The sequence below is a fragment of the Festucalex cinctus genome, chromosome 5 (assembly GCF_051991245.1).
Source record: "Festucalex cinctus isolate MCC-2025b chromosome 5, RoL_Fcin_1.0, whole genome shotgun sequence".
Classification (NCBI taxonomy): Eukaryota; Metazoa; Chordata; class Actinopteri; order Syngnathiformes; family Syngnathidae; genus Festucalex; species Festucalex cinctus.
Window position 1 is genome coordinate 22,225,937 of NC_135415.1, and position 14,728 is coordinate 22,240,664.

The following is a 14,728-nucleotide window of genomic DNA, read 5'->3' on the forward strand; positions in this document are numbered from 1 at the left end:
CACGCCCGGATACATACAACGAAGAGCCACGCAAGTCGCGCGCGTAGGACTCGACGCATTTTGTGTGGCTTTTCCGCTCCTTTTTTTTTTTTTTTGCTAAAATGGCTCCTATATGAGGAGGACGCGGCGGGATGCGCACCTAAAACAAGTGTCTCCTCTTGACTCAAGCCGGACGCCGAGAACAGACCAGAGGAGGTACCGCGCTTTTTTTTTTTTTTTTTCTTTTTTTTTTTGGTCGCTCACTTGTCATTTGGATTGATTGATCTGGTCTTCACGCCTCCCCTCCCCTCCCTTACCTTTCGCGAAGTGACAAAAGTTGTGTGGACTACACGGATTTCTGACGTGGCCGTCCCTCTCGCTCGTTCGTTTTGTGCGTGTGACTGACTCGTCCCCGAGCACCCAAGGGTGCGCTCGTCGTCATTCACCTTGTTGACGTACCCCTGAAGATCCAACGCGAGAAGGGGAGGGGGGGGACATATATCCCCAGCTCCGAGGGACACACGCCACATTGGACCGGTCCGAACCGAGCTCCCGTTTCGAGCGAGCGTTGTGAATGAGACCCCCTCACCTGCCGCCACATCAACGAGGAGGAATACGTGGCCAACTTTTGCCGTAGTGATGCTGCAAGTGGAAATGATCCTCGCCGTCTGCCTGGTGCTGTGGATGTGTGTTTTTAGCCAGGAGCCCAGTTCCAAAGTGGTGGCAGACCGCTACGCCGTCTTCTGGAACCGGACCAACGCCAAGTAAGTCGCCTCGCCGGCCTCCCCGCTCGGGCTCGCTGACCGGTCCGGGTCCGGCTTCGGGTGTGGATCACTCTGCAGTGTGGCCACAGTATAGGTTGTGTCGTGGACAGTCCGAACGTCCAAAGTGTTTTTCGTTTTAACCATGCGACCAGAACCCGAACCAAAAGGAGCTGCTACAGGCTGAGATACGCAGAGTATTTGTCTCTGCCCAGATATTAACACTTATACAAGCAACATGAAAACATCACCCCAAACTTTAATGTGGGACAAAATTCAACAATATATTTTTAAACCTTTTTACGGCAGAAAAGCAATCTAATTACATCATTATTTCTGCCAAACTCTATGAAATAATAACCAAGAAGTGATATTTTTACTTCAATGTACTTTTCTGGAAGGTGAGTTAACTAAATAAAAAAAAAAAAAGGCTTTCTATTCCCTCTTAAATGCAATGAATGAATATAACTGTGTAAACACAAAAAAACAAGTGAGAAACAAAAACATTTTTGATTATTTTGTAGAGTTACTGTTTATACATCTTTTTAATGCGTACTTAGGCTACCAAACTACGGAAAAGTTCTCAGTACAAAACCACAAACCTGATTTTTACAGTCCTTACATGGGACCGCAAACTTTCATAACTTTTCTCATAACTTTTACTGTGTAAAAACAAAACTATATTCAGGATTTTAGCCGTCTTTTGACACTGGTGGTGATGGATTAATGCACACTTTAATACCACTGCCCGAATTGTGACAATAACTCTGTGAAAGGCCAAAGAACAAAAAAAAAATGTTTTTCCTAATTCTTAAAACAGCAGTCAGATTGTTTCTCAAGTCAGAATGTGAACAACTCGCAGTCTATGAAGGCACAAGTTAAGATTTTTGTACGAGAGACCTTGACTACTTTTCTATTGAGCCAGCAGTGCTGCACATTTTAGTCAGGCGTTTCCCTTTCTAGGGTCCGACTGAGCAGCTTTGTCTCAGACTTGTTAAGTCGAAACACTTCCAGTAGAGCATTGTATTGAGAATGGAAATGAATATTGGTTGAGTTAAAAAAGAAAAAAAAAGAAAAAAAGCAACATCCTACACTATAACTTATAATATGGGACATTTGTCAAAAGATTTCCTGTATTTTCACTTGAAGTTTGGAAAGACGAGGGTCATTTCTAAGAGCAGTTTAGTGGTCAAGTTTACAAAGTCCAACAGTGTGTGTAGATCTTGTCGTTGATATCCTTATACTTGACGACGCTTTGCGGTCGCTCAGCCAACCTGCCGTTATTGACTTTATTTTTCTCTCACCATAATTTTGACCTTGATTCCTGCTGTTGATAGACGTCCTTTCACAGGACTATATTTTGTTTTCTCCTATTTCTTCAGTGAGAAAGTTTTGACTCGACTGGACGCTCTGTTAACTTGATTTTTTCCAGATGTGCTGACAGGTTTTCCCACTTTCAGCTCATAATACCAAATTGAAGTAAAAGTCGCTAACACGGAGAGGAGGGGAATACGAGAAGTTTACACCAGGCTGGCTTCATGTTTTGCTTCTTTTTGATGTGTACAGTGCGAGGTTACTCAGGTTAAGAGTAGCCTTGAGCTTTTAAAGTCTGCGTTTTGCCTCGAGGAACTAAACAGGTTTCTTTTTTCTTTTCTTTTCTTTCTTTCTTTTTTTTAAATCTTGTAAGGTTTGTAAAGGTAATACTGGTTGGTCCATATGCAAATTTGCTCAATCTGTTTGACTCTCCCTTTAAGCAATGTTTACTGCTCCCACACCAAACTTGTCCTGTTGCTCAGTCCACTGAAAAACATATAACCCGTGTTTTGTGTGTAATTGGTGAAAACTGCTCCTGCTTTTTGTTCTTGAGCCCATTGCAATCCATTTCGGTGTCAACTCAGCGCACGGAAAAGTGATCCCGTCTCTCCGGGAGTCCAGTGAGATCCAATCTAATGAAGCGAGGCGTCCTAAATGATGCAGCAGGTGACTTAAAAAGTGTAAAGCTGACATCATTTCAGACTAACTCGTGGAGAAGAAGTCGTTGAGCCGCCATTCATTTTTCCAGCCGACAAAACCGCAGTTTCTCCCGGCTGGAAAATGACTAGCTTGAGGGAATTAATCACCCTAAATGTGTTTGGTTTGTCTCAAAATCTCTTTGGTTTCTGATTTATTCTGCCCAAGTTGGATGTATCACGTCCTGTGTCATATTATGCTCCAACTTCATTACCAGGCAGAAAGCCGCACAATCGCTGCATACTTATATTTCCAGTGTGATCACAATTAGCTCAAAATTAAAGTATTGGTTTAAAATATGTCGGTTTGTTAAATACATCCATGTAAACTAGAATTTTACACCATATGTCAAAAAGACAGCACCCAAACTGTGATCATTCACAGTGGAACTATTTATCCAGCACATTTAAAAACAACATCCAAGTGCTCTACAAATTATTTTTCGCCACAGAAAATATGAAATAAAGTAATATTTAAGATGATAAACAATTAAACATATGAGACACACTTAGTACCAGTAGTAAATCTCGCAACCTAGGGAATGAAAAGGAGGAGAAGTTGATTTTAAGAAATTATTTCAAAACTGCTCGAGAGTTTAAGTCTAACGTGGGCGGGCACAATTTGGGAGCTTATGCTTTTTATCCGTGAAAAAAATTTTGCCGCCAGTTTGAATTTCTTCAACATACTTTTCCATCACTGCGAGCGTTTGGTAATCAAGGCTGAGGGGATTTCCTGGCTGTTTGCTTGGCTTCAATCCGTCTTTGTCTACCAATTCCAAGAACATTCAATTCAATTCAAGACCAAGCGCTTGAAAACAACTTTACTAACCTCACTTTTTCATTGAACCACTTCTCGTCCTCTCTTCTGCCTTCATTTAGCGTTGTGGCCAGTGGAGGAGTGTTTGGCGAAGTCTTAATATACGCGTCCTCACAGGGTTCATTCAGCTTGCAACGTCTTATAAATAAAGGGACATTTCTCTCACGCAGCGTCTGCCCTCTGCAATTCAGCCGGCTGCCTTTGCTTGTGAGTATTTATTCTAATGAGAGGACAGACTAGTGCCCTTTCTTCTGCGACATGTCCCACTAAGCCTTCCTCCCTCGTCGCCTCTCTCTCGGTCTGTATCTCCTTGTTCGGCGCCGCAACATGAATGAATGCAATTAGATATTTCGAGAGTCGCTCCGCACGCAATGGTGGACTCTCAGAGGTCAGGATGACCCCGAGAGGTCAAACGGCGGGAATGCAGAAAGTTTGCAACTCTCCTTGAAGGTGTTATTTAAAATGACAGTCAGCGCGTAGACACATTTCGGGCAACTTGTTGCTGCACTGTACTTTTTTTAAATTGTACAATATACAAATTATTAATAGTATGTAGTAGGGCTGAGTGATATGGCTGAAAAGTATATCAAATTACAAGTATTTCATATTGATAATTATTGATTTAAAAAAAAAAAGTACTATTCAAAATATAGACACAGAGAGAAAAAAAACCGCTCAATTTTGGAAATTTTATTTTAACAGTATTTAACCTTATAATAGGAGGTCAGCACAACTATGAAAAGTTAATAAACTGGTCAATTTTATTAGATGAAATAAACAACTTTTTAAACAATGTGCTTATTAATAAGGCTTGGCGAAATGGCAGAGAAATGTATCAAAATGTAAGTATTTCAATAATTATTGATATTTTTAACATATTTAAATTATGAAAAATATTTAATTGATTGAAGCGAAAAATAGTATTCAAAATCTATCTTGGAGCAAAGCTAATTTTCAATGTACAATATGTTTTTGTGTGTATTGAATAACAATTGCGGAAGACATTACCACAGCTTATACTCGCTTGGTGTGCATGCATTATTATTGCCGTAGAACATTAACGTTTACTTGCCTGATTGGGGACTTGAGTGGAATGCTGAGGTTTGGAGCTGACTAACAACGGAGCTAGCATGAAGTACGTGGGAGCTCGCACTTCTTCGAACGTTTTTTTTTGTGCGCTCAAAAAATGCGTCATTTGTTTTGCGTGAAATCAAAGTTTCCACATTTTTATGTATTTTCTTTTTGCATAAAATTAAAATCAATCAATTAAGAAAATAACACTACATCACTGCTTTAACAATTAAACAGTTGAATGTAACAATTCAGTGTGAAATGTTGAAGAATGGAGTGCGCAGAAGATGGCCAAGCGCCTGGTGGCGACATTACAAACTGTGAAAAAAATATCAAGGACTAAAATGTCTGCCCATGATAGGATATTAACTTTGCACCAGAAGTGTTCTTTTCCTCCCTAGCCCATGTGAAAGTAATCATATTTGAGTGCTGTTAATAATGAAATGCATACTTTTATATTTCATTTTTATCATACTGTTCTATTTTTTATTTTATTTATTTATTTTTTTATTGAACATCCCATTGGATATGTTGCGGTCCTCCATGAATACTCATTAGTTAAACTCGACATGTTTTAGGAGACAAAGCATACAGTGCGTGCAATGTCTGGGGGGTGTCAGTACTTGTGTTTTTTTGTGTTGCAAGTAGCCAGTGAATCATGCAGGGCTGGTTTCCTAGATAAATAGACTCATGTCAACTCTCTCCACTGGGCTTCTCGTTACCTGTCGCACACCGGTAGGGAATGAAATGTTAGTGTGGGCCACATGGAAAGTGGGAATAAGATGACTTATTGCAATAATAGTGCTTTACAGCAAATCTGACATTTTAAAAAATCAAGTTGCCTTACAGTTAGTTAGCTTTGATTGCATGAGCTTTTGACCAGATGCTAATTTGCTGAGCTACTTACGTTACTGAAGTTCTTCTTTTTTTTTTTTTTTAAACTCTCCTCTGCGCTCTTTTCCTCTGTCTGAGGACTGATTAGTTCTCAGTAATGACCCCCTGCGCCGTAGTCTTTTTTTTTTTTTTTTTTTTTTTTTTCGCCTGCGGGACCGGCAGCCACCAGCTCTGGCTTGAGCTGCGAGGTCCAGAAGTGGAGGCGACACAGAGTGCGAGCAGGAGGAGGAGGCAGAAAAACAAAAACAATGTTTGCGAGCAGGGATGATTTAAATGAGAAATAGTTTTTTTTTTGTTTTGTTTTTTTCTCGCTTTGGTCAAGGTTTAGATGTCACATTGTGTTTTCTCAACAGACCTGTAAATGCACTTTCCATTTAGATTAGATTTTTTTTTTCTATCAAACAAGAAAATGAGGCCGGCAGGCAGCAGTCAATGTGGAGTCAATGTGCTTGGCAGAGCAGCTGCTCTTTCGGCGTGTGGTGGCGGAGGAGAGCGAGGACTTTTTTTTTGGCCGTGAACCTCGTGGAGCTGCTACACTGCACACTGAAGAAATGTTGTTGATCAGGCGTAAGACAGGAATATGTCACCCAGTTCAAGTAAAGGCAGCTTGGAAATTCGCCACCAACATTCTGCCTTCGTATTAATGCTTAGTTGTCTTAAAATATTAATTAACAAATTGCATTATATAGTTAGCCTAATAGTATAATTAGCCAAGTCATTTTTAATAGAAGAGTTCATGTTCGCTACCACTTTTTTTTTTCAGATTGATGCCAGTACGAGAACTCAATTCTTTAGGAATTAGTCACCAATAGCGATACAAAGTATTGATACCACTAGTATTTTTTTTATACATGATACCACTAGTTGATGCATAAAAAAATAAATAAACTGACTGATAATTTTAAAGAAAGTCGCATATATCTCATATCCCAATATAGCATTTGTATTTACAATTAAATGAAATTATGGCAATTTATGGTATTTTTGTGGCAAACAATAACAATTATACACACTAAAATTAACACAGCTCTGAAACTACCAATAAAAAAAGCAATTTTACCTCCCCTATGGAATTTTTCCTACCATGTGTCACAGAAATAACTAAACATTCTATATAAATTCCACAAGAAGTCGTTTACATTTTGGGAGTGATCCAGATAATCATAATATTTTGATATTTATTTATATATTCACCTCAATTCCTCAGTGAATACTGATATATGCAGAAGGTGGATTTTGGAGCGAATAAAATTTGATGTTTTGGCACTGGAAAGCTCTCTGTTTGACTGACTGTAAAATTCTTATATCAGTCCTCATTAGATGGTGCAAGTGTATCTATTGTTGTGACTGCTGAGTGTCTGCGTACTGTCCGTTATCCAGAACCTGGCTACATTTCTAAGTTTTAAGAGCCCCTTTCACTGGAGTGGGACGTCATATTAAATTGAAAATTATGGACGGCATTTAATGGCAGGCGGGCTCATTTCACTTTCACGTTCCCTCCTCCCTTGACCGGGACCCAGATCTTAAGGCCCCGGTTTTTGTTTTCACAGTAATCGCTCCAAGGTCAGATAGAGTGCTGAAACACTGCTATCAGCGGAACAATCTGTCTTGCATTCAACCCTTTTGTGAAGCACTTGGAAGCATTGCTAAGAATTAACTGGCTTATGCAGCATCTTAATGACCAAAGAAATATATTTTACCCCGACAATTTTCTTTGGCTACTAGTCACTTAGTCAAGTTTCTTGCCTGGTTTGCATCATTCACTGGCTTACATTCTCAAAATATCAATGATGTTCAAAGTGCTGCACAGTTGCTTCACATTTGCTTAAAGTTGATTTGCTGCTGTGGGTAAAGCCACCTCAAGCGTTGTGTTTTCGCTCTGAAGCGGATTTGAAGGTCTCCGTTGATAATAGCAAAGCATACTTGTCTGGACAGGGATGGACAGAGGGATAAAAAAAAAAAAAAAGTCAGTCATGAATGTAATTTTGGCCAAACTCCATCCAGATTGTTTTCATTAACAGGGTTGCTGCCAGTTCTGATAAGAACCAAAACACCATTCCAGGAATCTCGTAGCTGAAAAGGGAAAATGGCGCTCGCTCACATATCCTTGCTGGGGCTTTGTAAGATGGTGGCCCAGAAGCAGCTGTTCCTGCAGTAACGCATGGTTGAGCTATCACCCCTGACCAGAGAGCGGTGCTGCTGAGGGAGCTTCTATAGGACCTGTGCTTTTAACCCCCCTCCACTGCACTTTTAAATCCATTTGCTGATTTTAACCACCTCTTTCTGCTATGGGTGATTTGACCTTGTTAAATTCATTTACTGTCTGACTTCCATCGGCTTTACAGGAACCACACCCGCTCGTAAAGGCCAAAAGGACTAATGGATTCCAATTTTATTTTTTATTTAATTTTTTTTTTTACCTTCTGTCACCATCCAGATGGAAAATGTGAGGGGAGCGACTGAGATTGACATTTTTTTTTTTTTTTTTTTAAAGATCAGACTTATTTTTCACAGATAATTCCGGTCATGGTTGGCTGCGTTTGGTCCTTTCCGCAGCATTTCCCTTATTTAACTCGGGGGTCTGCGGGGGAGTAGTGACTGGATGTTTTTCTAGCTGGACCACAGTGTGGAGAATAGATCCCAGAAGGGAACACATCTCCAGCTCGTGAATAAAGACCTAATTGATGGGTTTCAGCCGGGTTGTAAATGATTCGTGTGCTTATTCGTCTTGACCGGCTGGGAAACAGTCAGGCGGCACACTTTTATGTGGTCCTTTTAGAAGTGGAACATGACTCTTTGCTGTTTCTCACATTGGGACTTTAAAGTTGCCAAAAGATAACGTTCTAAAATTTAGCATCTTGTCATGAGCACTTTGTCTGCACGGGAATGAAGTGGAAAACATAGATGGGAATAAGAAAATCAATATTGGTGAGAATAAACCGTCAATAATACATGTGGTTTTGCAAAAATGTTGTGTGAAATAATAATGGAAATTGCATTTCAGTTTCATAGATCATTCCAATGAGTGATTAGCATTAGAGATAGGCTGATAAGGTTTTTTCAGGGGCCCTGAAATAATCGGTAGGCTATAGGCCGATACGGATTATTAGTAGTCAAGGAGGCTGATAACCAATATTTGTAGCCGATGTTCATTTTCACTTAACGGGAAGCTATTGGTGGCAAAATTTTAAATACAAACTCCAACTCTTTGTTGAACATTTTAAGCATGTTTATTGAACAATTTTTTAAGATTTTCATGATATTGGAGTTAAAAAAAGTAGACAATAGACATCTTTGTTGTAAAATTTTCACAAAAAGTACAGGATTACCAGCATGTCTTCAAAAAAGTTACCGTAAATAAGAAATTAAACAAGTAAATACCTCCCTATTGTTTTCTACAGTAAAGATGTCCAAAATTTCAAAATATGAGAAATGTTACATTTTTAAATATCTTACTTTTAATTTCCAACAAAAACAGAAAGTACAGAGAGTTCCCATGATCAGCGGCATCTCATAAAGTTACCTGAACATTTAAATAAATATAATATTGTTTTAAAGTGATCTTTTATCGGCCGTATGATTCTTCAAAAAGGCTCTTGTTTATTTCCGTCAAAATGCCGACGGTAACCAGTGTATCCCTAATTAGCATATTAATGACCTAATCAATGAATACTTTTCCATTCTGTTTTTAAATAATTTCATTTGCATTCACTTAGTTTTAATATTAGGCTTTTTTTGAGTGTAGTTGAAAATGTTTTCTATTAATAGATGTGCAAAACCTGCAAAATTCTTCTTGGCCAATAATAAGCTTGCTGGCTTTGCCTGCTTGAGTCGAGAAAACTACAAGCAGCCAACGTCGCCCCCACCACCTCCATCACCAAAGCTGGGCCGTTCCGCTGAAAGGCAGCCATTGTTCCGCTCTCGCTGTCCACTTTACATGGGCTGAAAGTAATGCATGCACTTTAAATAGAGGCAGAAAAAGAGAGCGAAGAAGTCAGGGGAGCGGGCGAGAATGGTGAAGGTAAACTGAGAGCCGGAGTTGTAGTAAGCTTTTCGGAGGAGGGGGAAAGAAATAGACGGCGGGACAGGAGTAAAGTCAACGCCAGACATGAGGAGGAGCCGCTTGTAGTAGCTGGGGGTGAGGAGGCCAGCTTGAATGGGGAGGAGAGGGGGGGGAGAGAGGTGGCAGCTTCCCTCATTTGCAACCAGCCGTATCCATCCTCCCTCCGCTTCCATCCTTGTCTGTCCTTGGCAAGATTTAAAGATGCATGTCTCTGGCTGCCTCCCTCGTGGTGACAGAGGTTGGAGGACTTTGTGGTGGTGGTGGTGGTCCCTCAGGGGAGGAGACTCGGGTTCCTTACCCAGTGGAGGTGTCGTCTTTGTGGTTCGTGACCCCGGGGGTTATTTTCTGCAGAGACGGGATTAAGCCTCCACAGGTTCAGCTTTGTTTCCTTCGCACATGCCTTATGTTTACTAGAGGGAAAAGGGGTAGTGGGCGGGGGGGTGCTGTGGTACGATCATTGCATCGTGCTTTGCAGCCACTGTGACACTTTGCATTGTGCCCTTGCCTTTGCCTCTAAAACGCGTATATCACAGCGTGTGTAATGTAGCGCCTTAATGGATGGCTTGGTGCCAAAACACTATATATTTCAATAGATCATCTGACGAGACTGACTGGCGCAATAACACTGAACTGTTTTTGTCCTCAAAAGTGTCTCTGCAAGTGAAGGTCATAAACGGACTTGTTACAGTCGTCGTGATGAATAATGCGGCTAATTATGCCTGGTTGTAATTCAAACTGTGTGCGCCTCATCGGGAATGTCTCTCGATTTGTCTTTTCACGGCACTTTTCGACATTATATTTTGACTTAATGTGTGTCTCGGTGCATTTTGGTTATATGATGAAGATTTCTTGGTGATGCAGTGTGGGTCAATTTGAACGTGCCAAGTTGTTCAACAGGTAATGTGTCAACACTTTATGCGGTGGAATGGCTAAAATTAGGGATGTTCGATCCCACTTTTTTTTTCAGACCGATACGATACCGATACTCAGACCCTCAGTACTCACCGATACCGATACCAACTGCCGATACCAGTAGTACATTTTGACAAATAAAATAAATCACTAAAAGATATTTTTAAACAAATATATTTAATTTTGACAAAAAACAACAGCACAGTCACTCTTCAATAGTCTTAACGCTCAAAATAAAACACAAAAATGCTCTTTTAGTTTAAGATTTACAATTTTGAAGTATTTCCAAACCGGTGAAGTTTTGGTGAAAAACTGCTGCAAGCTAGCGCCAGTTACAGGCAAGGAGGACTCACTTAACGTCTTCCCCCTCTGCCATCGGTTGCTTGTACTCGTCTGCGTCACGAGTACTCGAGTACTTGAAAAAAGGCTGGTATCGGCCCGATACCGATACCTGGTATCGGTACTCGCCCATCCCTAGCTAAAATGGACTAGTATAAATGCACCCCCCTTTTCTTTTAATTGTGCGTACCATTCTTGACCCAATTCTCGACACTCGAGTGCTTTTCTACTATTCCTGTTTCGTGAAGTTGTGTCTGTCTGCTGTGTGTGTAAATGTCATTCATTGTTTATGTACAGCGGATGATATTCCAGAGTAGATTTTTTTTTTCTTCGCCCCGAGAGGGAAAACGGCTGATCCCCGGAATGTGTGATGAATCCCATTTCCACCCTCTTCTCTCATCTGAGGCCTGCTCTGAATGGTCTGAATATCAACCCTGCATAACTAAATATGACACCCCGATGAACACAAACCAACAACCTCAGACACACACGCACACGCACACACTGATGTGGTTCAGGAGGCGCACTTCATTATTTCTTCAGTGATGTGTTCAAGTTTCAAGAGACGTGCTCTTTGTTTTTCTTTTCCTGCTTGTTTATTTTCTCGCCGTGAGTCAGTGAGCATCAAGCTGCAGAGTGCAGCAGCCTTTGAACTGTGCCCTATCCCATGACTGCAGCCCGGGGTATTAACCCCGAGCCACTGAGAGGCTTAAAAAGCCATCAGCTCATTGTCCTGAGACACCCACATAAAGAAAAAAAAAAAATCCCTTCCTCTAAAATCTCCCCCGTTCCTCTCTTTTACTTCTTCCCTTCTATCTGAAGAATGTCTCTCGCTGGCATTCATATTCATCAGTTTTTGGGGTCTAATGAGATAAGTGAGACTTAAGGGGAGTCCCTGAAGTGGCCTACGCCTTCCAAAATGAACAGATGTGATGAGTGCTGCCTATGTGGCTACGCCCTTGGGTGAGTGCATCACCACCCATACACTTTTACGTGCTCCGAAGTTGCTCATTTTAATCTTGCCATTTGCATTCCAAACGAATCATCACTTTAGAGGTGCAACGATTAATCAATTATCACATTAAGCAATAGTTGTTTTGATACTAGATTCCTTGTTTAATATTGTCCAAATTATTTTTCTGAATAAGACATTTGCAAACATCTGCTTTTAATTTTCTGACATGTTGAACACCAAACCTGTAACAGAAGCATAATTCATTTATGTTGATGCTTTTTATTTACTATAAAATTGAAATAATGTCCTGTTTTTGGGATAAAACATGTTTTAAAAAAATCTGATTTGATCTATTATTAAAACAATTGTTAGTTGCAGCACAGCATCACATTATATTGGAAATTTTCAATGGAAAAAAAAATATTGTCAGGACTGTTCTGTTTTGGTTTTGGAGGTTCAAAGTCAAATGGATGTAGGGATATTTGATACCAATCTTTTCAGGCCAATATCAATACTAAGTACCAATACCACTAGTACTTTTGATACATAAATTCTCCTCTGAAATGGAGGCCACGATTTTGAAAACAATAGTGTCATTGTTGTTTGTTTCTACATCTAAGTGTGACTTTACTGTAATCAGTGGCGACACATTACTCCCAAAAGTCAAATCTTATTTTCAACCCACATTTAAAGTAAGTAAAGCATTTTTTATTTTTTTTTTAATAAAAACGAGATGACAAATAATTTGGATTTATTTTTACACGCTAGGTGTCATGTTTTATTGCCATTAAAAGAGACAATAAGCTGTATTTTTCCAGAATAGAAAAATGGAAATTATATATATAGTCATAATTAGGGGTGTGAATTGCCTAGTACCTGACGATTCGATTCGTATCACGATTCGATTCGATACCGATTAATCCCGATACGAATTTATAAGTCGATTGTTGCGATTTTTTTTCATTCAAATTTAGAAAATACTAATCAGTAAGCTTGTAGAGTGTAAGATTTATATGAAAATGTATTATTTATTTATCTGAAATTTCAGTCTTATAGAGGTTGTAATCTGTTTCATGTTTGAACAGCATTAAAATAAAATATTAAGGCTTAATGTTCCGTTCATATAACATTCTTCCATGCTCAAGGTGTGAATCCTAAAAAAAAAAAAAAAAAAAAAATCGATTCTGCCGATTATTGAATCGATTCGAGAATCGCGCGATGTAGTATCGCGATATATCGCCGAATCGATTTTTTTTAACACCCCTAGTCATAATTGTGGTTATGGTGCTAAAAATAAACAGTGTGTTTGACAATTTCCATCGCTCCTTTTGTTCTTATTCTGCGTTCCCGCTCCTCCTCAGCACCAAGTCTCAAATCCCATCATGGATCCCTGCAATATAGGCCGTTTGGTTTCTTCCCGCTCTTTTGCTCCTCACGCCATATTGCCCGCACTCCTGCCTTTAAAGGATTACGAGCTCCTTAACTTGACTGTCCTTGTCATCGGCTCTGGTTGTCCTGCTGTGGTGACCCAGCATGGCCACTGCCAAGCCCGAGTGTTGTGGCTGCAGCTAGCTACTTAACGCACATGCCGACTGCCTGCTGTTATACACCCAATTTGTTCCTGTCCTGCACTCTTTTTTTTCTTTTTTTTTTTCTTATTTTAAATCATATTCATTCCTATCCAGAATTACTTCAAGCAAAGCCACTTGACATATGTGCAAAATGAAATGGAGCCAGACACAAAGAGTATAAAGATTTTAATCACACGAAATTGTGAATTGAATATGCTAAAAATTGACTTTAACCATTTTTTATGAGCCTGTATAAATAAAACAAGCAGCTGTAAATAAAATAAATAAGAACTATAGCTTTCTTGTCTTAATTAAATAATCCCTAGTCTCTGATAACCTGCCAATATTTACAGTCTGTCAATAAATTTTTGCTGCACAAATGTACAGCAGAACTACCGGCAACAGTCTCTTGAGAGTTCCATTTCACCTGCTGTTCAGTTCTTTTGGGCCGTTGGACATTCCAGTCGGGATTAAAGCATGGCATGGCAAACGGAAGCACAAATATGTAGTATTGCCGGGGATTTTCTTTTTTTTTTTTTCCTTTTTTTCTTTTCTGTCCAACCCCCCAAGCGACTTTTTGTTTGGCCGGCTGTTTTGCGGCTGTTAAAGCTTTGACCTTGGACCAAACTCTGGAAATTAAATGTGATTCTTAAGGGATATCCCTGTTATGTTTTAGAAATGTTAATTTTCAGGCCATTAATAATTATTAAAAAAAATACACCAAATAATTAAATATTAAACAACTTAACATAGATATAAAATAAATATTCAAAGTATTCTTATAACTAATAATAAAAATTAATATAATTGTAAGTTCATCAGTTATTGCTGTCCAATGAAAAACACATAAAAATATTATTTTTTCTGCAATAACTAATAATGAAACCACCTTAAAAAATCTCTATATAAAAAAATAATGTATTTATTTATTTATTTATTTAATTAATTATTTATTTATTTATTTAATTTTTCCATGTGCAAATATTTGTCGTCTTTAAATGACCATTGATAAAATAATTTATTCACCTCCTCCTCACTGCTTGTAAAGTTTCCCCCCCTGTTCTTCCTGCGGTGGCTCTACTCAAGAACACAAAATGCAAACCAGCCTTTCTGCCTCCTGTACATTTTCATTGGGAAAAACCTGACAATTTGCAGATGTTTCCGCCATACTATTCTTAATGAGGCGCAGGGCTGATGTTGTTGTTATTAGCCCGTGGGAGAAGAGATGCATCCTATTTGTTATATTGGATTATAGAAGGAATGTTTGTCTTGTAGCGGCCTGATGAAATATTCATTGGTGTCTGTGGTGTCTGAGTCGGAGCTGCATTTGCAAACCTTTGCACGCTATTGGGGGAGA

General features: G+C 39.4%; 1 protein-coding gene across 2 annotated transcripts in view; it reads left to right on the forward strand.

The window, feature by feature from the left end:
• Window positions 1-219: 219 nt before the first annotated feature.
• The window catches only part of efna5b (ephrin-A5b), a 118,131-nt gene continuing 103,622 nt past the window's right edge, over window positions 220-14,728 (forward strand). For both annotated transcript variants that reach the window (XM_077522710.1, XM_077522711.1), the window contains exon 1: window positions 220-743. In XM_077522710.1, the coding sequence (XP_077378836.1) occupies window positions 619-743 (125 nt within the window). In that variant the 5' untranslated portion in view covers window positions 220-618. The remainder of the gene's footprint in view (window positions 744-14,728) is intronic.